At 43.4% G+C, this 25,698-nt stretch overlaps 1 protein-coding gene across 1 annotated transcript in view; it reads left to right on the forward strand.

Moving 5' to 3' along the window:
- Window positions 1-25,698, forward strand: part of ERBB2 (erb-b2 receptor tyrosine kinase 2) — a 200,792-nt gene that overhangs the window by 154,270 nt on the left and 20,824 nt on the right. The window contains exons 16-23 of the mRNA XM_073608097.1: window positions 8,040-8,087; window positions 8,179-8,314; window positions 12,469-12,591; window positions 13,892-13,990; window positions 14,798-14,983; window positions 16,791-16,946; window positions 22,290-22,365; window positions 25,466-25,612. Of these exons, the coding sequence (XP_073464198.1) occupies window positions 8,040-8,087; window positions 8,179-8,314; window positions 12,469-12,591; window positions 13,892-13,990; window positions 14,798-14,983; window positions 16,791-16,946; window positions 22,290-22,365; window positions 25,466-25,612 (971 nt within the window). The remainder of the gene's footprint in view (window positions 1-8,039; window positions 8,088-8,178; window positions 8,315-12,468; window positions 12,592-13,891; window positions 13,991-14,797; window positions 14,984-16,790; window positions 16,947-22,289; window positions 22,366-25,465; window positions 25,613-25,698) is intronic.

Consider the following 25,698-nt stretch of genomic DNA (forward strand, 5'->3'; position numbering starts at 1 on the left):
CGATCAGAGACGAAATATACTGAAACACTTTGAACATTTTAGAAAGAAAAAGTCCGATGAAGCCCACACACGATCGGAATGTCCGATGGAATGATTCCGTCGGACCTTTTCTGCCAGAAAGTCCGGTCGTGTGTACGCGGCATAAGAAGTAGAAACGATTCCCTTATTCTTCCCGAAGGCCACGGTGCTGGGCACAGGGGAAAGGGATTTGTAGAAGGGAGGTGTGGGAGTTACTACTGGCTAGCTGCCAGGTCTCTAAGAATCAATGAAGTCAGGAGAGATATTACCCAAGTTGGGAGAGGTGTGGGTAGGGGATAGAAGGGTACCTGTATATAAATTGAATAATATCTAGTGTAGCTAATGGAGACGTGGATGGTATATACGTCTGGAGAGGAGGTGTCTGGGCACCCCTCCCAGTCCACTAGTTGGGGGGTGCAACTGTGATTAGAAATCGGCTTTCTTTGAGCCTCGGTTCACACTGGGACGACTTGTCAGGCGACCTAGGTCGCCTGACAAGTAGCGTCCCGTTCAGTACAATGGAACCGTTCTAATCGGAGCGACGCAAGTCGCTCTGACTTAGAAAAAGGTTCCTGTACGACTTTGGGGGCGACTTGGGGCGACTTGCATAGACTTCTATACAGAAGTCGTTTTGCAAGTCGCCCCGGCAGTCGTGTGCAGGTCGCCTCGGTGAGGCGACCTGCAAGTTGTGCCGCCTCTGGTGTGAACCGAGGCTTATTGTCAAAGCTTAATTGAACAAACTGAAGTTAGCAGCTGATTGGCTACCATGCACAGCTGCATCAGATTTTGCACTCTCCAGTTTTAGTATATCAACCCCAAAGTGTCTCGTAATACAGGGGGTCCCCGGGTTACAAACAAGTTAGGGACTTTAGGTTTGTTCTTAAGTTGAATCTGTTTGTAAGTCGGAACAGGTACATTTTTTAAGTGTAGCTCCAGCCAAAAAAATCTATTTTTAAGTTTTGTAGATAGCATAAGGAAGGGTTATCACGCCTGTAACATTTGTTTTGCTGTCTGTGCCCCTGTTCAGAAGATTTCACCTCACTTTCTGTCCCAATGACAATTGGATTTTGAAAATTTGGGGTTATTAGGGAAATAAGGATAGGTGATAAAGCATCAGTGGAGACACCTTTTTCCCATATTAACTCTTACAGGAGTGAATTTCCCTTCCTAGGTGTAGATTTCCTCTCACTTCCTGTTGTCTACCTCCGTTTGTAAGTAGGAGTCGTTTGTAAGTCGGATGTTTGTAAGTAGGGGACCTCCTGTAGCCTGTACACTCATTCTGAAAATCGGACACTTTTGAAGCGATCGTACAATAATCTGATTATTTGTACACAGCTTTCGAGAGCTGATCACGACCGTTCATCCGATATTATGAATGGACAAGCATGAAAATTTTCTCGTACGATACCGGATTGTATGATTTTTCATTTAATCAGTACAGTTGTTTGAAAGTACAATACAAAGACACTACATCACTTTCAATTTTTTACTCTGTCGTACGAGAATTTACGTAACTCTTCATTTTCGATATGTGATTAGCATGCAAAGAAAAATGGATGATCCATCGTCCGATTTTCGGATCGTGTGTACGGGGGCATAAGGCTGGACAGAAATGTAAGCATTGTATATTTGCAGTAAAAGTATTGTGGCACCATTTTTTCTGATTGGAAGGCGTGTACATATTTAAATTGGAATAACAGAGCACACAGATTTTTTTTGTAGATTGCTACCACATAAAATCGGGTGTGTAAGAGCCGGTTCACACTAGAAGCGGCACGACTTGCAGGTCGCCTCACCGAGGCGACCAGCACACGACTGCCACGGCGACTTGCAAGACGACTTCTGTATAGAAGTCTATGCAAGTCGCCTCCAAAGTAGTACAGGAACCTTTTTCTAAGTCGGAGCGACTTGCGTCGCTCCGATTAGAACGGTTCCATTGTACAGAACGGGAGGCGACTTGTCAGGCGGCTAGGTCGCCTGACAAGACGCCCCTGTGTGAACCGGCTCTAAAGGGTAAATGAAGAGGGAAAAAAAGTATGTTGGAGGAAGGGTGAGAAGAAATAGATACAGAGGAGTAAGGAGGGATTCCCTTCTCACTACTTCAGGTCCAAGAAACCTGTAGGAGCGGGTCATTTTATGTAGTCTCCATTATGTTTTTACACTTACCAGCCACTTTATTGGGTACACCTTGCTAGTACTGGGTTGGACCCCCTTTTGCCTTAATTCTTTGTGGAATAGATTCAACAAGATGTTGGAAACATTTCTCAGAGATTTCGGTCCATATTGACATGATAACCTCACAGTTGCTGCAGATTTGTCGGCTGCACATCCATGATGCGAATCTCCACCACATTCCAAAGGTTCTCTATTGGATTGAGATCTGGGGACTGTGGAGGCCATTGGAGTACAGTGATCTCATTGTCATGTTCAAGAAACCAGTGGTGAGATGATTTGATCTTTGTGACATGGTGCATTATCCTGCTGGAAGGAGCCATCAGAAGATGGGTACACTGTAGTCATAAAGGGATGGACATGGTCACCAACAATACTCAGGTAGGCCGTGGTGTTTATACGATACTCAATTGGTACTAAGGGGCCCAAAGTGTGCCAAGAAAATATCCCCCACACCATTACACCACCGACCTGAACTGTTAATGCAAAGCAGGATGGATCCATGCTTTCATGTTGTTTACGCCAAATTCTGAGCCTACCATCTGAATGTTGCAGCTAAAATCGAGACTCGTCAGACCAGGCAACGTTTTTCCAATATTTTATTGTCCAATTTTGGGGAGCCTGTGCAAATTGTAGCCTCAGTTTCCTGTTCTTAGCTGACAGGAGTGACACCCGTGTGGTCTGCTGCTGCTGTAGCCCATCTGCTTCAAGGTTTGATGTGTTGTGAGCTCAGAGATAGTATTCTGCATACCTTGGATGTAACAAGTGGTTAGTTGAGTTACCATTGCCTTTCTATCATCTGGAACTAGTCAGCCCATTCTCCTTTGACATCAACAAGGCATTTTCGTCCACACAACTGCCGCTCACTGGATATTTTCTCTTTTACTGACCATTCTCTGTAAATTCTAGAGATGGTTGTGTGTGAAAATCCCAGTAGATCAGCAGTTTTTGAAATACTCAGATCAACCCGTCTGTCCCCAACAGCCATGCCACTTTCAAAGTCACTTAAATCCCCTTTCTTCCCCATTCTGATGCTCGGTTAGAACTTTAGCAAGTCGTCTTTATCACATCTAGATGCCTAAAGGCATTGAGTTGCTGTCATGTGATTAGCTGATTAGCAATTTGTGTTACCAAGCAATTGAACAGGTGTACCTAATAAAGTGGCCGGTGAGTGTATCTACAGAACAGAAGAATTCATTCCAGGAGAACCATTTTTATTTCTGTTTTGTACTTTATATACTCCACACAGTTCCATACTATACACTTTGCTAGACAATATGCTTCAGTCTGTGCAGTGTGGTGTGCACTCTGTATAATGTGTTGTACAATCTATGGTCGGTCCGCATACCACACCACTACTGTATTTACTGTATGTATTCTGCAACTGCCGCTCGTCCGTCTTCAGACTTCCCAGACAGCATTCATTGTCTGTGCCCAAAGCACACCTATAAGGAGTGAAATATGGGAGCTGTTGTTCACTCGCTCATAAATGTTGCAAGCTCATGGGTTGTCCTATTCACTCTGGGTTCACTACCTAATGAGTGATTGATCTTAAAAAAGTGTACAGGACAGGAGATGAGACACTTCAGACTTCACAGCTTATGTTTGTTCCAGGTGACTGGTTCCCAATGTAGGAAGATGACAATCCTTTACAGAGCAAATCAACTATGGCAGCCCTCATTTTCCTTCATACAGTGCATCTGGTAACTAGTCACAGCCCCTCACTTTTTCCACATTTTGTTATGCTACAGCCTTATTCCAAAATGGATTAAATTGGGTGGGATGCCAGTATGCCACACCTCCCATAACCTATCCAACTTAGGTGAATCCGTTCCCAGAAGTTCTTCATATAAGGTCGATAGGGGCTTGCTTAAATCTCCTGGGGAGGATAATTCCTCTAAAGGATCAGCCTGGAGGAGAGGTAACTGAGGAAACTGAGCACTGGCAGCATGTTTTAGTTGCAGGTGGCGGACATACATCCAGGCAGGCGGAATTTAGGAGAAAGCTGGGGGTATGATAGCAGTACGCCCAAAGGCATAACATCTACTAAGGATATAATTCCATTCCATGCTGTGCCCAGACCGGCGGGCCAGAGATTTTACGGAACTGCGGCAGACTAGGATTCCCCCATAAGGACTGGTGACTACTGGTTGGAACGCAAGAAATGCAGCCAAGCAGCCACCCACACCTTCCATGTGGCACATGTAGGCCCAGGAACCTGTGCATGCGCCTTCGTCCCTCTATATGTAAAGTTGTGCAGGTCAGCCCATTAGCCCAGACAAGCCACCTCTAGACATATTGCCACATTGGATTTAGAACCCATGAACCACCACTGGACTGAAACCAACATTGCTGCCCAAAAAATAAACTTGGAAGTTAGGGAGAGGTAATCCTTCAAGGTGGGTGGGAAGCCAAAGAGTGGATTTCAATAATCTAGGGACTGCTCCATTCCAAATTAAGGAACCCACACATTTGTCAACGTCTTTGAAAAAGGAATTCGGGACTCATATTGGACAATTTCTGAAGATATAATTAAATTTGGGCAACATCATCATTTTGATATTGATATGCCCTAATTGGTTCAGGGGGAGACTGGCCCAAAAAGAACATTGTGATTTCAGAATTGATAACAGGGGAAGATGATTTTTTCAAAGTAACTAGAGGCCTGCTTCCTTACCAGAACCCCAAGCGAGCGGAACTTGTCCACCTTCCGCAGGGGAGAGGGGCTTTCCGTTGTAGTTTCATCTCTATCTATAGGAAATAGAATCGATTTGGACCACTTTATTCTAATACCTGATAAGGCGCCAAAAGTGTCAAAAATCCGCAGGGCAGCTAAAAGCATCCAGCATCATTGAGATATAATAATGCATCGTCTGCATAGAGGGACAATTTCCCCACCCGCAGGCCCAGGACATCCGGAGCATTCCTTATCAAAATAGCCTAAGGCTCCAGAGCCAGGGCAAGCAGGCTGGGGGTAAGTGGGTAATCGCTGACGCCTGCTCCGATAGAGATGAAAAGAGTCAGAGAGCCAGTTATTAGTATGGACCCGCGCCCTAGGGGCCCTGTAAAGCAGTTGAAGCCCATGAAGGAATTTGGGACCGAACCCGAAACGGCACAGAACCTCCTAGAGATGAGGCCACTCCACTGAGTCAAACGCCTTTTCGGCGTCAAGGGAGGCGATAACTCTAGTGCCCGAGTTGCTATGTGGGATAGACCAGTTTAAGTAGAGACGTCTTGTATTGATATCCGTTCCCTTGCCCAGCATAAAACCAGTTTAATCCACATCAACCAGTGCCTCAATCACCTGAGCGAGATGGCCAGCTAGAACTTTAGCAACGATTTTGGCATCCACATTCAGCAAGGATATAGGGCGAAATGATGCACAGTCCTGAGGATCCTTGCTTGGTTTGGGAACTAAAACAATTATGGCTTGGGCCATAGAATCAGGTAGCGATTGGGCTATTCTGGTGCTAGAGAGATGTTGCCATGCTTGATAATGGTCTCTGTTTGTGTTGGAAACATATGCTGCCTCTAACCTAGTTGCCTTTATCTCCAGCTCATCCAGTGAGCGGGACGTCTCTCTCTGGAGATGTGCAATACGGGAGATCTATTCCCCCCCGGCCTATAATTTAAAGGAGTCCCATACCAACATGGACATGGCGCAATGCAGAGGAGGTAGCAAAGATCAGGTCAATCCTTGACAAGGTCTTATATGTGGCTGAATGACAAGTAAACTCTTTTTGGGTTGGATGCATGTGTCTCCAGTCATCACTTAGGGCAATTGGCCCATTGCCGAAGATCAGGAGAAGCACGAGCCGAAGTATGTAACCTGTCCAGGGCTGGGCAAGAGACCATATTAAAGTCACCCAGCAACCAGAACCTTCATGATGGTGTGAAGGGTCTGAGTAGAGGCAGGGGGTGGGATGTATATCACCATATTTTTATCCTAGATACAAGCATGTAAGAATACATATCTGCCTTCCGGGTCCGTTTTGACCTCAGGAGCCTGAAACTGGAGAGTTTTCCTAACCGGAATAAGGACCCCACGAGCATATGTTAAGTATGTAGTGTGATCATACAGGCCCACCCATGATTTTTTTAAACTTATCTTTTGGATCCCTGGAGATGTGTCTCGTGCATGATGCAATTATGTGGATTATGTTTCTGAAGGAAGCGAAATACCAAGGAATGCTTAACAGCCGAATTTAGGCCCCTGACATTCCAAGAGATCACTGTGAATTGAGACATAAGGAAGCTAGAAAAATAAATTGACCCAATAAATAGGCTCATGGGTGCAGCTGCCCAGCAACCATAATAGTAAGATCAGAGATGGAACCAAGATATACCTTGTTTGAATATAAATATATATATAATATCTATCTATCTATCTATCTATCTATCTATCTATCTATCTATCTATCTATCTATCATCAATAAAGCATTGATACCATTCTTTTCCCATGGCATGAATAGAAAACCAGAATAGAGCACCTTCAAAACTAAAAATCAAAAACCAAATAAGCAACCTATAACCCCCCCCCCCCCCAAAAAAAAAAACAAAACAGTAGCAGTAGAATGACGCATCCCGAACCCCAACAGAGGAATGAAGTCCCCAAACATAATAAAACACTAAGTGGAGGGAGGCGTGGATCGGTGGGTTTAGTCACTTGGATATGTTACAGGTAATAAACAGGCACAACGGGTGCATAAAGTTGTAAACTTACAGTGATGCTCAGGTGCTGTACTTGATTTGAGCTCACCACAACAGGGAAAGCATCTGAAAACAAAAGAGCTGCATCTAATAACAGCTAGAGAGGGCTAGAGATTTGTTAGCCAAGGCACTAACCCTGCACTCAGCGGTTTGGAGGTAATGACTCCAGCCAGTTGGACGGTTCACAGGGAGAGGTGAAAACCCCGGTTGTTTCCCCATCTTGAACCCGCAGGCGATCTGGCAAGAGAATGCTGTAGTGAATACCACAGGTACCCAAGGCTGCCTTGGCTTGATCAAACGATCTCCTCAATTTCTGTGTCTCCACGGAATAATCAGGGAAGATGAGAAGTTTGGTGTTCTGATGTGTAAGGTCCCCTTGCACTCTGGCTGCCCAAAGAACTTCATCTCTATCCCTGAAGTTGAGAAATTTTAGGATGAAAGTATGTGGTGGTGCCCCAGGGGGTCCAGGCTTGGGTGGAATACAGTGGGCCCTCTCCACTGCATAGAAAGGAGAACTGGGCCACCGGTAGTAAGGTGTGCAGCAGATTCTCCACAGATACCGTCGGATTAGGGCCTTCAACACCTTCTTTGATGCCCACAACACAGAGGTTATTCCTCTGGCTGCGGTTTTCAGCATCCCCAGCTTTATACTGTAAGGCACGAATCTTTGTTTATAAAGAGCGGAGATTAGTAGTGTGTTCCACCTGAGTGTCTTCAGCATGGCCTAGGCGCTCTTCTGCTGAAGAGAGCCGGGACCTCATCTTGTCCATGCCCTGGCGGTGGAGTCCCACATCTAGTTTCATAGCTTCTATCTTTGAAGTCAGGGCGCAAGAGGCTGGAACGGCTTCCTCCATCAGGGGAGGGAAACAAAGCTTCTTACCCCGACCAGTTACTGCCCCAGACGATCCGCGGCACAGGAGTGTGCCAGCAGCCGCCGTGCAGGAAGGATTGAGTGAGGATGGAGATGTGCCGGGTAAAATCAGCGGAGCTCCAGCACAGACATCCACTCAGATGGCCATCTTGGGGCCCCCCAGCCACTGCCAGGTGTTTATTGCTTTCTGTGCTGCGTTGGAGACATTGCACTTTCTTCTTTTGGAAGGATTCTTATAAACTCACTTTTCTTCCATTTGTGATACAGGTGTGATAAACTAGATGAGAAAGGATGCCCTATCATTGTGAACAACAGGTAAGTGGTGTGTTTGTGGTGTTAGAAATGTATGTGGTAGGTTACAGAGGTCTGCTGTTTTGTCACTTACCCATATTTCTTCCCTCTACAGTCATATTTACATGATCGTGGCAGTGGTGGGCAGCATATTCCTCGCCGTGACTATTGCAGTTGGCCTTGTACTGGTTGTCAAACGCAGGAAGCATCTAAAAAAGAAGCACACCATGCGACGCTTTGTGGATAATGAGGTAAAGGGCGTTATGGGGATCAACAATGTTTTTTTCTTCTTTTTTTTTTTTTTTTGGTATATCCTATTCTTATCCCTTTTGGCCCTTCATGAGCATCTCCATACATGGAAGGCCTGAGCTGAGCTTTTACACAAGGCTTGGGCCTCGTTCACACTATATGTGCATGAAAACTTATGGGAAAACTGTACAGATTTAACTTGCAGAGACACCAGTTTACCAGTTTCACATCAGTGTACCTCATTTTTCATGCACGTGAACATCAGTTTTCATGCGTGTCTGTAATGCACAGACTGAAATCACATCCTGTGTCATCACTGCTGTCCGCCATTCTGTCTCCGCCGTCGCTGTCCGCCATTCTGTCCCCACCGTCGCTGTCCGCCATTCTGTCCCCACCGTCGCTGTCCGCCATTCTGTCCCCACCGTCGCTGTCCGCCATTCTGTCCCCGCCGTCGCTGTCCGCCATTCTGTCCCCACCGTCGCTGTCCGCCATTCTGTCCCCACCGTCGCTGTCCGCCATTCTGTCCCCGCCGCCGCTGTCCGCCATTCTGTCCCCGCCGCCGCTGTCCGCCATTCTGTCCCCACCATCACTGTCCCCGCCATCTCTGTTCTGCTATCCATATCCTGATCACATACTGCCAGTGGGTTAGCCGCATCTGTGCCCAGCATCTGTGTCCCCCTCACAGCATACCTCCGCTCGGTTCCCCGCTAGAGCCCTTCCAGAAACGTACCTGAGCGGCAGCATCCCAGCCAGAATCCACAGGGGGAGAAGGCGGGCTGTAAGCTCACAGAGCGGTGCTCGGCATTCCTTCCCACTTCCAGTCGCTTGACAGGCATTCAGAGTGGTGCTGACCGTTTTGCCTGTGATCCACTGCGAAGCTGTGAGGGAAACTGCAGACATGCTGCATTATCCTGCACAGCTCTGCAATGGAAATCACACCTCCGTTTTGGTGTAAACGAGACACATAGGAAACAATGGAAAACCGAAGGTTTCTGCAGATGATGTGAACGAGCCTTTACAGTTTACTGGTCAGACCACATCTCCATCCTAACATATGAGTTTGAGCTATTCGCACTATATGAGCTTTCTTCAGAGGATCACTGAACCTATCCAGTCTTCTGCTATGTTTGGCAGTCTGGGAACATCTTGGAGTAGTGGTGCTGATTGATCAATGCAAGTGATGCCAGTCAATGTGGTTTAGGCATCTTATACTGATTTTTTTTTTAACTTAACTGATATACCTTAGGAAATGCAAGAAACTATACCTGGATAAGAGGAAATCAGGACTGATCTGCTTTCCCCATCACCCTATAATTAAAGTAGAAGTTCAGCCAAAAATTAACTCTCTAAGGGCTTGTTCACACCATCTGCAGAGACCTGCAGTTTTATACAGCAGAATACTGCAGGTCTCTGCATGATCCACAAGAAACAATGGTTTCCTATGTGTCTTGTTCACACCAAAACGGAGGTGTGATGTCCGTTTCGGAGCTGTGTGGGATTATGCAGCATGTCTGCAGTTTCACCCACAGCTCCGCATTGGATCACAGGCAAAACAGACCGCACCACTCTGCTTGCCTCCCATGTGACAGGTAAGAAGGAATGCAGAGTGGCGCTCTGAGCTTACAGCCCACCTTCTCCCCCCATGCTAAGACTAATCTATCTAACCTTGTAAAGCAAAAATCGCTATACTTACCTTTTCTTGCAGCCTATCCCACGCTGAGCTGTCAGTGGCGGAGTGTGTAGGAGAGGCAGGCGACAATGGAAGTAAGTCTATGGGTGACGTCCCTTCCCAGGCATTTCCCAGCTGTTGTCGACTGTCTCTTCTAGGGCTGCAACTAACGATTATTTTCATAATCGATTAGTTGGCCGATTATTGTTTCGATTAATCGGATAATAACCTTAAAAAAAAAGTGTGGTGTATAATTTAATATGTAAAGTTTAAAAAAAATGTATTCTTAAAAATCTCTATGCAGTGGTAAATATAAATAACCAACTATATGTTTAGGGAGAAAATTCTCTAATCTACTCTGAGAATAACAGACAGAAGAGATACACTGTATATACTATTGGAGGTTGAATCTGGGAAATATCAGACTAGGAGTTCACATTTTTTATTTGGACCCCTTTCACACAGGGGCGCATGTAATGATCCCTCCCCCCTGTAATGTTTCCTGCCTCCTTGTAATGTGCCCTGTTCCAATGTGCCCTGCCTGCATGTAATATGCCCTGCTCCCACGTAATGGGCCCTGCCTCCATGTAAAAGTTTACTTTAAAATGTAATTGTAATGCCTTCTATTACCTCCAGTCTATCAGCTTTCACCTTCTCTGGGTTCAGATGCTGATCTTCCCTGCACAGTCTTTAAAGTATTTTTTTTTAAAAACAACAAACATGTTATACTTACCTGCTCTGTGTAATGGTTTTGCACAGAGCAGCCCAGATTCTTCTCTTCTGGGGTTCCTCACCGATGCTTCTGGCTCCTCCCTGCCTTCAGAGGCAGCAAGCTACAAATTATAGTATAACAAGGTAAAAAACTTCTGCTTTTACACCCACTCACTTCCTGCCCAGGACTACATGTTCCATGAGGCATTGCTCCTCACACATTCACATTCACAAGTTCTCAGGCACTTACTGACATGTATGGACAGTGCACTGACCTGTATGTGTGCTGCACTGTATTTCCTGATGTGTAATCAAATATTGCATTCTATATGCAGGCCAATTAATCGGCTGGCCGATTAATCGATTATGAAAATAGTTGACAACTATTTTCATAATCGATTAGTTGGCGATTAATCGATTAGTTGTTTCAGCCCTAGTCTCTTCTACACAGCGTCCGCCGCTGGAGACCGGACCGGCTGTATAGCGATTTTTTTTTTTTTTTTTTTGGTGACGGGTTAGATTAGTCTTAGAATGTGGCCGCCGGTAGATTTAAAGTAAATTTTTGGCTGAACTTCCACTTTAAAGAGAAAATGTTTTGTATTTTTTGTAGCCATTGTAGTGTAAATTTCTGTGACTTTCACATTTTTTACAGGGTTGTGCTTATATTTTTCTTATTATATTAAATATGGAGATTTGTGGTTCCATCTCAGGCTGATGCATATTCGGTCTGGTGGAGGCACTAGCCACAACCCTGGGCAATCAGGACCCTGCTGTTATTCTATGCTAGGAAGGTGATCTGTATTATGGTGGAAGTCAGCCACAGCCCCTACCTTAGACTATTCGAAATCTCTTATTAACTCAGTAATTCCCTTATACAAAGAAAAGTACAAATCTCAAGGGTGTCCTAAGAAATTCCACATGATTTGGGATGTATGGATTGATTGGGATGTACAATTGTAGGATATCCTAAGGCTAATAGCACCTGACCGGTCACTCTGGGGTGTATTTCCCCCCCCCCCCCCTGTTTTTGCTTCGATTCTTGACTTAACTCTTTACAATGGGGACTTTGGTTCCATTGTTATGTTATGTGCCCTGTCTCATATGGTGCACCACCACCATCAATAATGCTTGATGTATCTCTTACAATTAGCTGGGAGGGACACAACTATTCTCTTCCTTAGATACACCTTGATGACTGTTTTTAGCGCTCTACGAGCGGTAAATAGGTTGTTACCTGTTTTCTCTTCAATGTGCATTGTAAGTGCCTGGAGCCAGGGTATGCCCAGAAGAATCTGTTTTGTAACTTTACTGACTGAAACCACAAGAAAAAGAAGCTTCAAAAAAAAGAAATGGAGATTTGTAGATTAACCACTAAAGGGAGCTCATCAACTCAAATATAATAGTGTCCAATGAGTGCGTTCACAGAGGCAAAAGTGAAGACTGTCCATACATGGATGACCCCCACCCCCGTGAATAGTGATAGTATTACATTTATGATGATGAGTAATAGTAGTGTAAAGATTTCTTCTCTTTTTATGGAGTTCTTGGTGGGAAATATATGGGGCATTGAGCACTTTTGATGCTCATGCATGCTTATTTTTACATTGCAAAGATGATTCACCAGATTTTTTATAACAAAGGCTTCAATTGCTTGCTTTGCAAAAAAAGCATACCCATTTTTCCACAAAATAATGCAAAATAACTAAAAGTTATGCTTCTTGTATACGTGAGAGCATTGATATTTTTTTATAAGCAGTAACATTTAATTGTATACAGTTGGTGGAACCGTTAACCCCAAGTGGAGCCATGCCTAACCAAGCACAGATGAGGATTCTGAAGGAGACCGAGTTGAAGAAGATGAAAATCCTGGGGTCTGGTGCTTTTGGCACTGTGTATAAGGTGAGAATTATTCATACAACAAGGTTCTCCTAGTATAGTGCTAACACCATTCCACTTTACAGAGTGGTTAGAGCAGTTGGGGGCAAATCAACGATGTACAATCCTCCAATTTTGTAAAGAGGAATTCAGAAGAACACTATTTATCACTAAATCGGTTTACTGAACCATGACCCCTGTATATACCTGTAAAACTAACTCTTGCTCGGAAGAACCGCCATTAGGCTAAGCCCTGGTTCACAGTGCCGCGACTTATGCGCCCAATTAACAGCAATGGAACCATTCTAATCGGTGCAAATCAAGTCGCTCTGACTTAGAAAAAGGTTCCTGCACTACTTTGGGGCGACTTCAACATGACTTGCATTGACTTCTGTTACGCGATGAAGTAGCCCGAATTTGAAGCAACACTGGTGTGAATCAGCACTGAATTCACAAAGCTTAAACAGCAGGATAAGGATCCTATTTAAAAAAAACTGCAGTTATTTTTAACTGAGTCAAAGGACAGTTAAATTCGAATGTCCAAAATGAAGGTCCCTATCCTTCTGTTTAAAGGTTTGTGACTTGAGCGTCAGGCTCAGGTCCTGAGCCTCATAGCCGTATATTAAAAGTGTGAAATGTACTGCTCTCTTACTACGCATCTAGTGACATTTGGAGTGAGATTTGGTGATACTACTGCTCTGCTCACTGTTCTCTTTCCTGGAGAGGAAGACATACTTGAGGACCTGCAGTGCAAGGATCTCCCTGATCGCTAAGGATCATTCTCCTGGTGATGCAGAGAACAGTAGGTTTATTAGTGTCGATATATTAGTCAAGCTGCTCCCAAACCAGGGTTTCGCTCTACCAACTGGAGGACTGTGGGTAATAACTAAAGTGCTAAAAAAAAAATGGTTGAGGGGTCATTTACAAACTAATGTTTTGCTATCATTTAAAAGCCAATATGTTTCAGGGGTTAATCCCCCTTTTTTAACGGGTGGCGTGCAAAAGAATGAATATATATATACATTGTGACACATCATCTGTGAGAAGCTTATTCTTTTAAACACATATGCACAAGTGTTTTTACCACTGAATAAACAATGATGGCTTCTTTATATAATCCCTTGCAAGTTGCTCATCTTTACTACTTGCATTTTGTTTAGGGTAATATGCAGTCCATTGAATGCAGTTACCAAGGATTCTGGAATCCGTATATGTATAACGTATGAGTCAGGAGGTCTATGTTGTCTAGACAAAGATTATATAATAAATTAATAAATGCAAGTCAAGTTTGATAACTTTTTCACTGAGTTTCCTTTTATTTTAGGGTATCTGGATCCCTGATGGAGAGGACATAAAAATTCAGGTCGCTATCAAAGTGTTGCGTGAAAACACTTCTCCTAAAGCCAATAAAGAAATCCTGGATGTAAGTAGACTGTGAGATGCACAGTATGTCTATAAGATTGTGATTATATATTGCATTAAGAAAAATAAATGCAATAAATCGATCTATCAAATATTATTTCATTTAGGCCACTGCTGGCTTGACTTTTAAAATGGCTGTAAATTCCCATAGATGAATTGTATCCATAGGTAAGCCTATAATGAAGTTTACATATAGGTACTGTAAATATCTCCTAAACGTGCACCGGTTAGGAGATATTTACTGTATATGCAGCGATGATGTCATGCGCTCTGAAGGAACAGCCACCCGTGTCGTTCTTTCAGAGCCCTGTGGCATAACAGGCGGCTCCCGTGTGCATGCGTGGGAGTGATGTCACACAGCTGGAGTCCACAGACCCGGAAGGAAGACAGGTAAAGATGGATGCGGCCTCAAGCGGTGACAACGCATTGGTGGAGAGCTTTGTTTTCAGGTAAGTTTCACATATTGTGCTAGTATGCGAGGCATACTAGCACATTATGGCTTTACTTTACAGGTCAGAAAAAAAAGGTCTTTAAAGGTGTAAACAAAGAGGCTGTCATCCTCATCTTTGCACTATTAACCTGGAAAAATATGCGATTGAGTTTTTCTCCACCACTGGGTGTGTACCTGTTTTGGGTCAGTGACCTAGTGGGTAGTAAGCAAGGCTGAGGTTGACAGCACCTAAGCTTGCACCTTCAAAAGTAGGTTAGCAATGGCATCTCCCAAATTACTATTTTTGATAGGCTCCAGTTCTTGGTGGCTGCACTAACAGTGATTTGGACATTGTCCCTTTTGATTCTTATGTTACAGGAGGCTTATGTCATGGCAGGGGTAGCAAGTCCTTATGTGTGTCGTCTGCTGGGCATCTGTCTAAAATCCACAGTGCAGCTGGTTACCCAGCTCATGCCGTATGGTTGCTTACTGGAATATGTACGAGAGAATAAGGATCGCATTGCTTCCAAAGATCTACTAAACTGGTGTGTGCAGATAGCAAAGGTATGGTGCAAAGAAAACATTGATATTGATGTATGTTCACCTCAATCGTGCTGTAGTATTGTCTGAACACTAGAGCAAGGGCAGACCTACCATTTGTGGAGATACACAAGGGCATTTTGGGACTTGGATGTTTATTTTTATTAGATATGGTTTGGGCTAATGCTGGGACCCAGTCCTGTTGTCGCATACTCCTGAGCAGTGCTTAATTCTAGAGCAGGTGAAAACCTACAGGGCTGTGAAACCAATGTAATGGATGACCTTGCCTTAACTGTTTCTTTGTAAAACAAATATTTTAGATAAATAACACAAAAATGAGTTCTAAAACCCTATAAAACACACATAAAAACATACATAAAAAAAAATAAATCTGGCCTAAAACTGTTAAGCTTTTAAAATGTGGCCATCGCTACGTTTAGAAGTGTTGATATGCATCGGTTGACTTGACAATAACAACATACAGGTACTAATTTGCAGTACTAATATTTTTAATATATTTTTTTTTAGGGCATAAAAGTTTTTTTTTTCCTCCCAGTGTTTTAGAAAAACCCTGCTCATTTTTTTATTGTATGTATTTTATATGTGCAAAAATGTAAACAATCTAGAATGTAATGAATGCGTTGTGTTTCAGAACTGTAATTGTATTTGACAGTTACAGTATTAAACAGATGTACACTGCTACCTTCAGACTGCAGTGCCATCTACAGCTTTATTTTATAATAAATCCTCTATTTGGCATGTGATCACTAGGTCATAACTGACCTAGTGATCACATGACTGTAAACCACTTTGATTGGTTCTCAGTTCTTGGTGGGTACCTGAGCTGGCAGTGACAGATGGGTTTTGGAGCAAACAACCGCACAAAGTGCCGGCTGATGGCTCTCAAAGGGAGAACAGTTAATGTTTCCCCAGCACGGGGAATTGTGCTGGCCAATGTGAATATAGAAGTTGTGTGTGGGAAAGGAACCAAATTTTATATTGCATGTAACGCCATGTTTCCTAAGGACAGCTGGGTAACACATTGGCACAGTAGGTAAGGCTGCAGTCAGGACAGGAGAGAAAAATAAACTTTATAGAGGTGTTTCCTTACCTGCTGCAAAAATGCAGTTTTTTTATTTCGTTCTTTTTGGTTTCTCCCCTCCAACATGCCCCCTATTATTCCGCTTGTTCCATTGTTGTTCCAGCTTATACGGCCGGGAGCCACTGTTTTTCCCCTGTGGTGAAATGGCCTTCGATCTCCTCTATGTAGTTTGCTGAAGAGAGCAGTAACGTGCTGACATCACTGCTCCCTTCTGCGGCTGGGTACGATCTCTGCAACACTCAATCAAAAAACGCCCACAGTCGTATATTGGCTGAACATCAGTGTATTCCCATTGAATGTTGGGAAATGTAGTCCCTGTAAGAAGATGGAATTGATGCGTGGTGCCTGCAGAGGTCCGTGACCTGCCACAGTGCAAGTTACAGATAGTGATGAGTGATGACATCACAATGAGGAAATCAATTATTTATTTAAAAAGGCAATAATTTAAATGTTTCAGCATTTTTTTTTCTGTGCATGGGGAAGAGAAGCTAGGAGTGCAAAGTGATCAGTAACCCAAAGTTCAGCTTTAGGGTCTTTGGGTTTCTATCATCTAATCTGAGCATTAAGCTCCTCTGGTTGGTTTGTCTTCATCCCTGTCCAGAACTTGGATATAGTCTTACCTACTTTAGAAACGGGAGTTATAATTTAATGCCCATATACTATCTACTGTATGTATCAGCGACAGCTATGTGAACCATACAGCTCACTGCAGCATTGCTTGTGTGATAGGGCATGACATATCTAGAGGAGGTACGGTTGGTGCACAGAGATCTGGCTGCCAGGAATGTATTGGTGAAGAACCCAACACATGTGAAGATCACCGACTTTGGCTTGGCACGGTTGCTGGATGTGGATGAAACAGAATATCATGCAGACGGAGGGAAGGTAAGACATCCTTTTTCACACCAATTAACTATATATACTACCAATATAAAAAAAACATGCTAGTAATAAAGATGGCCTTAAATATATAAAAACGTTCAACTGTAGAAACTTAGAAACTTAAAACTTAGTTGTAGGAGAGGCCATGTGGCATCACATGCACCTTATACTATAATTATGCCAATTAGCTGTGCCACCTACAGAGGGGTAGTATTTTGGGAGCACCTTGTAATGATGAGGGAACAGCACAAGCATTGGCAACTGACCCAACACTGCATTTAATGTTTCGGGGGACAGTCTAGAAGAATAAATGCATGTACAGGTACATATCTGTGTATACTTTTATGACCTAAGGTCACCTTCGATTGATTGAGTTAAAGAGGTTGTAAATGCATACATATACCCAGTGAAGTGACTGGCCTCAGATGATACACAGAGATGAAACACAGTTGTAGCTGTTTATCTGCAGTCTTCTCTTCACTACATCTGTTCAGAGTTCTTCATTTTTAAAAGTCGTTTGAGAGTTTGGAAAAAAGGGGGTGGAGAGCTGAAGCTACAGTGAGGGGAAAAAAGTATTTAACCCCCTGCTGATTTTGCACGTTTGCCCCCTGAAAAAGAAATGATCAGTCTATAATTTTATTGGTAGGTTTATTTTAACAGTGAGAGACAGAATAACAACAAAAATATCCAGAAAAACGCATTTCAAAAAAGTTTTATAAATTGATTTTGCATTTTAACCACTTTAGCCTCGGAAGATTTTACCTCCTTCCTGACCAGAACACTTTTTGCGATGCAGCACTGCGTCGCTTTAACTGACAATTGTGTGGTTGTGCGATGTTGTACCCAAACAAAATTGACGTCCTTTTTTTTCCCACAAATAGAGCTTTCTTTTGGTGGTATTTGATCACCTCTGCGGTTTTTATTTTTTGCGCTATAAACAAAAAAAAAAAGCGTCAATTTTGAAAAAAAAAGCATTTTTTTTTTTACTTTTTGCTATAATAAATATCCACCAAAAATATATAAAAAAAATGCTCTTCCTCAGTTTAGGTCGATATGTATTCTTCTACATATTCGCAATAAGCGTATATTCATTGGTTTGTTCAAAAGTTATAGCGTCTACAAAATAGGGGATAGCTTTATGGCATTTTTATTATTATTATTTTTTTTTTTTTATTAGTAATGGCGACGATCTGCGATTTTTATCATGACTGCGACATTATGGCGGACACATCGGACACTTTTGACACTATTTTGGGACCATCGTCATTTATACAGCGATTAGTGCTATAAAAATGCACTGATTACTGTGTAAATGACACTGACAGGTAAGGGGTTAACCACTAGGGGGCGATGAAGGGGTTAAGTGTGTCCTAGGGAGTGATTCTAACTGGGGGGGGGCTACCTAGGACATGACAGCGATCACTGCTTCCGATGACAGGTACTTGGTGGCAAAACCCTTGTTGGCAATCGGAGGTCAGACGTTTCTTGTAATTGGCCACCAGGTTTGCAAACATCTCAGGAGGGATTTTGTCCCACTTTTCTTTGCAGACCCATTCCAGGTCATTAAGGTTTCGAGGCTGATGTTTGGTAACTCGAACCTTCAGCTCCCTCCACATATTTTCTATGGGATTAAGGTCTGGAGACTGGCTAGGCATCTCCAGAACCTTAATGTGCTTCTTCTTGAGCCACTCCTTTATTGCCTTGGTCGCATGTTTTGAGTCATTGTCATGCTGGAATACCCATTCACGAAGCATTTTCTATTCCCTGGCTGAGGGAAGGAGGTTCTCACCCAAGATTTGTACATGGTGGGGCGTCCATCATCCCTTTTATGCGGTGCAGTTGTCCTGTCCCCTTAGCAGAAAAACACCCCCAAAGCATAATGTTTACACCTCCATGTTTGACGGTGGGGATGGTGTTCTTGGGGTCATAGGCAGCATTCCTCCTCCTCCAAACACGGCGAGTTGAGTTGATGCCAAAGACTTCGATTTTGGTCTCATCTGATCACAACAATTTCACAGGGGGACCTTGGGGGCGCTGTAGGATTTCAGTCCTTCACAGCGTATTGTGTTACCAATTGTTTTCTTGGTGACTATGGTCCCAGCTGCCTTGAGATCATTGACAAGATTCTCCCGTGTAGTTCTGGGCTGATTCCTCACCGTTCTCATGATCATTGAAACTCCACGAGGTGAGATCTTGTATGGAGCCCCAGACCGAGGGAGATTGACAGTTATTTTGTGTTTCTTCCATTTGTGAATAATCACACCAGCTGTTGTCACCCTCTAACCAAGCTGCTTGGCGATGGGCTTGTAGCCCTTTCCAGCCTTGTGTAGGTCTACAATCTTGTCCCTGACATCCTTGGACAGCTCTTTGGTCTTGGCCATGGTGGAGAGATTGGAATCTGATTGCTTCTGTGGACAGGTGTCTTTTATACAGGTAACAAGCTGAGATTAGGAGCACTCTCTTTTAAGAGAGTTTTTCTAATCTCAGCTCGTTACCTATATAGAAGACACCTGGGAGCCAGAAATCTTGCTGATTGATAGGGGATCAAATACTTATTTCAGTCATTAAATTGCAAATCAATTTATAACTTTTTTGAAATGCGTTTTTCTGGATATTTTTGTTGTTATTATGTCTCTCACTGTTTAAAATAAATCTACCATTAAAATTATAGACTGATCATTCCTTTGTCAGTGGGCAAACGTACAAAATCGGCTGGGGATCAAATACTTTTTTCCCTCATTGTACACTCTGCAGAGCTTGGTGAGGAGAGCTCTGAAAGCTGATTGGAGGAAAGAGACACAAACCCCCTTCACACAGCTTACAGGAACAGAGCTGAGGCTGTCAATCTGCCAGATGGTCCCACCCCTGTCACCATTTTTCTCTTGGTGTCAGGAAAACTTTTCAGAAGTGACGCATATAGCAGAAGCAGTAGACAGAAAGGACACAGTGCTGTGGATTGAGACAAGTACATACTATCCACTTGTTGACCGTCCCATAGCACATTTACTGCTACAGGGCCGCCGTGCTGCTCAGGATCATGTTTATATATACGTGATCTTGTACTTCTGGGTATCGGGCACGAGGGTGCGCCACCGGCAGTTCACTCCTGCTGTGATTTTACACAGTGGGAGCTGATCAACAGGTCCCGCAGGCCCGATGTCCGCTGGCATCCGCTGATCATTCGATACACAGGCAGAACGGCAGTCTGCCTATGTAAACCAGGCAGATTGCTGTTCTGTCAGTACAGAAGGCATGGATCTTGTGTTCCTGTAAAGCAGGAACACCGATCCATGCCTTCCACTAGTAAAAGCACCTCCCCCACTATACTGAATCACCAGCTAGGAACATTTAGCCCATAGGTCGCCCCTGATGTTATCCCGCTCCCTGTCAGTGTCATTAGTACAGTGACAGTGTATACTTTTAGCACTGATCACTGTAATGTCACTGGTCCCCAAAAAAGTGCCAGGTGTCCGATATTGTCTGCCGCAATATCGCAGTCCTGCTAAAAGACGCTGATTACTAGTAAAAAAAAAAGAAATAAAAATGCCATAAATACAGTATCTCACAAAAGTGAGTACACCCCTCACATTTTTGTAAATTATTTTATTATATCTTTTCATGTGACAACACTGAAGAAATGACACTTTGCTACAATGTAAAGTAGTGAGTGTACAGCTTGTATAACAGTGTAAATTTGCTGTCCCCTCAAAATAACTCAACACACTGCCATTAATATCTAAACTGCTGGCAACAAAAGTGAGTACACCCCTAAGTAAAAATGTCCAAATTGGGCCCAAAGTGTCAATATTTTGTGTGGCCACCATTATTTCCCAGCACTGCCTTAACCCTCTTGGGCATGGAGTTCCCCAGAGCTTCACATGTTGCCACTGGAGTCCTCTTCCACTCCTCCATGATGACATCACAGAGCTGGTGGATGTTAGTGACCTTGCGCTCCTCCACCTTCCATTTGAGGATGCCCCACAGATGCTCAATAGGGTTTAGGTCTGGAGACATGCTTGGCCAGTCCATCACCTTTACCTTCAACTTCTTTAGCAAGGCAGTGGTCATCTTGGAGGTGTGTTTGGGGTCGTTATCATGTTGGAATGTTGCGGCCCAGTCCCCGAAAGGAGGGGATCATGCTCTGCTTTAGTATGTCACAGTACATGTTGTCATTCATGGTTCCCTCAATGAACTGTAGCTCCCCAGTGCCGGCAGCACTCATGCAGCCCCAGACCATGACACCCCCACTACCATGCTTGACTGTAGGTAAGACACACTTGTCTTTGTACTCCTCACCTGGTTGCCGCCACACACGCTTGACACCATCTGAACCAAATAAGTTTATCTTGGTCTCATCAGACCACAAGACATGGTTCCAGTAATCCATGTCCTTAGTCTGCTTGTCTCCAGCAAACTGTTTGCGGGCTTTCTTGAGCATCATATTTAGAAGAGGCTTCCTTCTGGGATGACAGCCATGCAGACCAATTTGATGCAGTGTGCGGCGTAAGGTCTGAGCACTGACAAGCTGACCCCCCAACCCCTTCAACCTCTGCAGCAATGCTGGCAGCACTCATACATCTATTTCCCAAAAACAACTTCTGGATATGATGCTGAGCACGTGCACTCAACTTCTTTGGTCAACTATGGCAAGGCCTGTTCTGAGTGGAACCTGTCCTGTTAAGCCACTGTATGGTCTTGACCACTGTGCTGCAGCTCAGTTTCAGGGTCTTGGCAATCTTCTTATAGCCTATGCCATCTTTATGTAGAGCAACAATTCTTTTTTTCAGATCCTCAGAGAGTTCTTTGCCATGAGGTGCCATGTTGAACTTCCAGTGACCAGTATGAGAGAGTGAGAGCGATAACACCAAATTTAACACACCTGCTCCCCATTCACACCTGAGACCTTGTAACACTTAGGAGTCACATGACAACGGGGAGGGAAAATGGCTAATGGGCCCAATTTGGACATTTTCACTAAGGGGTGTACTCACTTTTGTTGCCAGCAGTTTAGACATTAATGGCTGTTTGTTGAGTTATTTTGAGGGGACAGCAAATTTACACTGTTATACAAGCTGTACACTCACTACTTTACATTGTAGCAAAGTGTCATTTCTTCAGTGTTGTCACATGAAAAGATAGAATAAAATATTTACAAAAGTGTGAGGGGTGTACTCACTTTTGTGAGATACTGTGTTTCAAGCATCTGATCCCTTCTAGGTCTGCAAACTCTGTTATCTTAAAGAGACTCATATGACAAGAGGCTGCAGTCATGTAAGAAGGCTGATGATGGTCATACTACACCAGCTGTTCAGTCCAATCCTAAATTCACGTCTTGTGTTTTTCTAGGTTCCCATTAAATGGATGGCTTTGGAATCTATTCTGCACCGGAAGTTCACACACCAGAGTGACGTATGGAGCTATGGTGAGAACCCAAGATGACAAAGGAAATAAAAATTGTCTGTGTTTCAGAAACCAATTAAATCCACAACTACTCTGGAAAATGACAGATGGATCCTAAAAGTTTGAATGCGATTGGTTGCTGTGGCAAAATATGGACAGTTCTTAGCTCAGATGTTTTGATAAATCAGGTCAATGTCATGAGATACAAACTGGCTGGCTTATTCAATAAAGTGCAGTAACCTATAATAGCCAGTTTAGTTTTAGTGTACTGAAGAACTATTTGACTCTAGACCAAGGATCTCCAAATGTTCTAAACAAACCAGTTTACTATTCTTCAGACTTTAGCGGGGCCGGACTGTGGCCTTCGGGAGTAGAAAAAGTTCCAACTTCAGTGGGAAAAAACAATGCCCCGTTGTCATTGGGAGAAATTGGGCCCTATCATTGGTGCCATTGCGAGGAATTGTGCCTCATCATTGCAGTCATTTGGCCCTATTGTTGGTGTCATTGGAAGAAATTGTGCCCCATCGTTGGTGTCATTGGCAGGAATTTTCGCCCTTCATTGGTGTCAGTCGGGGGAATTATGCCCCATTGTTAGATGCAATAGATGAAATGGTGCCCCAAGGGCTGGATAAAAGCAAGCACAGGGCCACATCTGGCTCCCTGGGCCGTAGTTTGGAGACCACTGCTCTAGTCTAACCTTCTAACATAACCCCTCTGTAATTTTAGAGATATTTGGGTAGAAAAACCTTTAACCCTTGTTCAGTAGATCCCAAAGGCTTTAGTAGTCCTATGCAATACAGGCGGTCCCCGGGTTACAAACAAGATGGGGTATGCAGGTTTGTTCTTAAGTTGACTCTTTAAGTTGGAATAGGTAAATTTTTTTAAGTGTAGCTCCAATCAAAAAAACAATTTTTAAGCTTTTTGGATAGCATAGGGCAGGGGTCTTCAAACTACGGCCCTCAAGTTTTTCATGAACTTCAATTCCCATCATGCCTAGTCATGTCTGTGAATGTCAGAGTTTTACAATGCCTCATGGGAAGTGTAGTTCTGCAACAGCTGGAGGGCCGTAGTTTGATGATCCCTGGCATAGGGAAAGGTTATTACCCCTGCAACATTTGTTTTGCTGTCAGTGCTCGGTGTTCAGAAGATTTCACCTCACTTTCTGTCCTAATGACAATTGGATTATGAACATTTTGGGTTGTTGTGGAAACAACCTTTGGTGATAAAGCATCAGTGGAGACACCTTTTCCCCATAATAGCTCTTACAGGAGTGAATTTCCCTTCCTAGGGGTAGATTTCCTCTCACTTCCTGTTTTCTCCCTCCGTTTGTAAGTAGGAGTCGTTTGTAAGTCGGATGTTTGTAACTAGGGGACCGCCTATACATGGTTGTTTTTTCTCATAAGCATGTCAAAAATTATCAGGTCTGATTTGGGAACAAAAATGTTCTCAAGCTACTCCATTTCAGTAGGAGCTGTCCTTAAACTATAGGTGTCAGTCATGATGATGTAATGGTGAGGGACCAACATGGCTCCCACTAACTCTTATTTAATTTTCATATTAGCAGACATCCCCGCTTATACAGTACATGTGAAACACAGCAGCATCATGTCAATAATAATATCTGTATGTTTTAGTGTAGCAAGAACTTTGTTTCTATATATAAAGTTTGTAATTTTAAATATATATATATGTGTATGTATGTATGTATGTATGTGTATATATATATATATATATATATATATATATATATATATATATATATATATATATATATATATATATACACACATACATACATACATACATACATACATACACAGATAGATAGATTTTTTTTAATTATTTTTTTGCTAAATTTTTTTTTGTTTATAGTGCAAAAAAAAGAAAACCCCAGAGGTGATCAAATACCACCAAAAGAAAGCTCTATTTGTGGGAAAAAAAACAACATCAATTTCATTTGTGTACAGCGTTGCATGACTGCGCAAAAGTCCGTTAAAGTAAGGCAGTGCCGTATCGCCTGGTTTTCTCCTGGAAAACAGACTCTTTGCAGTCTCTAATGGTGCTAAAGTTCCACAGGACCCCTGGGAGTCCAGGAACATGTGATCTAGCCTTTAGGTCAAATGAGGGAGCTCAAAAGCAGAAGTTCTATCATAAACAGGGGTCCGTATCTACTGCGAGAGAGTCAGTCCAAGAGTTACAGAAGCGTACTTGAGGCTGCATAGAGACGCAGGTGTCACAGAAGCTCCCATGGTGCAATAGAGTCACAGGATGCTCCAAGATCACTGTGTAAGAGGATGCTGCGGAGTCCCAGGGAGCTGAGAGTCGGAAGGCTCTGGGATCAATGGGTGACACAGGAATGCAGGGGACACTGGGGCTACCAGAGTCACAGGAGTGCTGGGGTCACTAGAGACACAGGAGTCACTCCAGAACGGGGGTCATTGGAGACACTGTAGACTCTGAAATCACCAAGGACACAGGAATGAAAAATTAGAAAAGTTCTGGGGTCTCGAGAGACAGAAGCCATTGGAGTCACTGGAGATGTTGGGGTCACAGAGGTTGCAGGAGACAGAGGTAACTGGAATGCACCAGGGTCACAGAGTCTGCGGAGGCACAGGAGTGCAGGGAACACTGGAAAGCACAGGAGTGAGACACTGGAAGCACCAGTACTCAAGAGCTTGGACAGCAGCTGGAGGCACAGGGGGGGGTCTTGATACAGGCATGGTGACGCTTTGCTTGGATGCCAAGCATTGCGTCACCTAACCCTTTAAGGAAATGCCTGGGATCTAATTGGCTGCGGCAGCAGTGAAACTTGGAAGCCAGCAGTCGCATGCTGCAAATATCTGGTGCTGGACAAGGTTAGCACAAGTTCTATGTTCATACAAAATAAGAAATACTTTTTCACTCCAAAATAATAATGTGATTTAGTAATGCTGACCTGTGCCTTGTAGATTAATGTATAATCTACTTTAAGCGATCCAAAGTGGATGTCATTCCAAACATGGAAAAAGTTATATATTGGAGTTGAAATACTGATTGGTGTATTTATATGGGCTACTACTATTTTTGTGCATATATTTATACACTGTCCGTGTTCACAATAACTCTTGTTGCTTTGATTTTAGGGGTGACTGTATGGGAACTCATGACCTTTGGTGCAAAACCTTATGATGGTATTCCAGCGCGGGAGATTCCAGACCTCCTGGAGAAGGGAGAAAGACTCCCGCAGCCTCCTGTTTGTACCATCGATGTGTATATGATCATGGTGAAATGTAAGTAGTGACAGTTTACAAACCATTGTCCTAACTGCAGGATCCTTTTTGTTTCCCATTTTCATCTTGGGGTCACATGTAGAACA

The sequence above is a fragment of the Aquarana catesbeiana genome, linkage group LG12 (assembly GCF_042186555.1).
Source record: "Aquarana catesbeiana isolate 2022-GZ linkage group LG12, ASM4218655v1, whole genome shotgun sequence".
Classification (NCBI taxonomy): domain Eukaryota; kingdom Metazoa; phylum Chordata; class Amphibia; order Anura; family Ranidae; genus Aquarana; species Aquarana catesbeiana.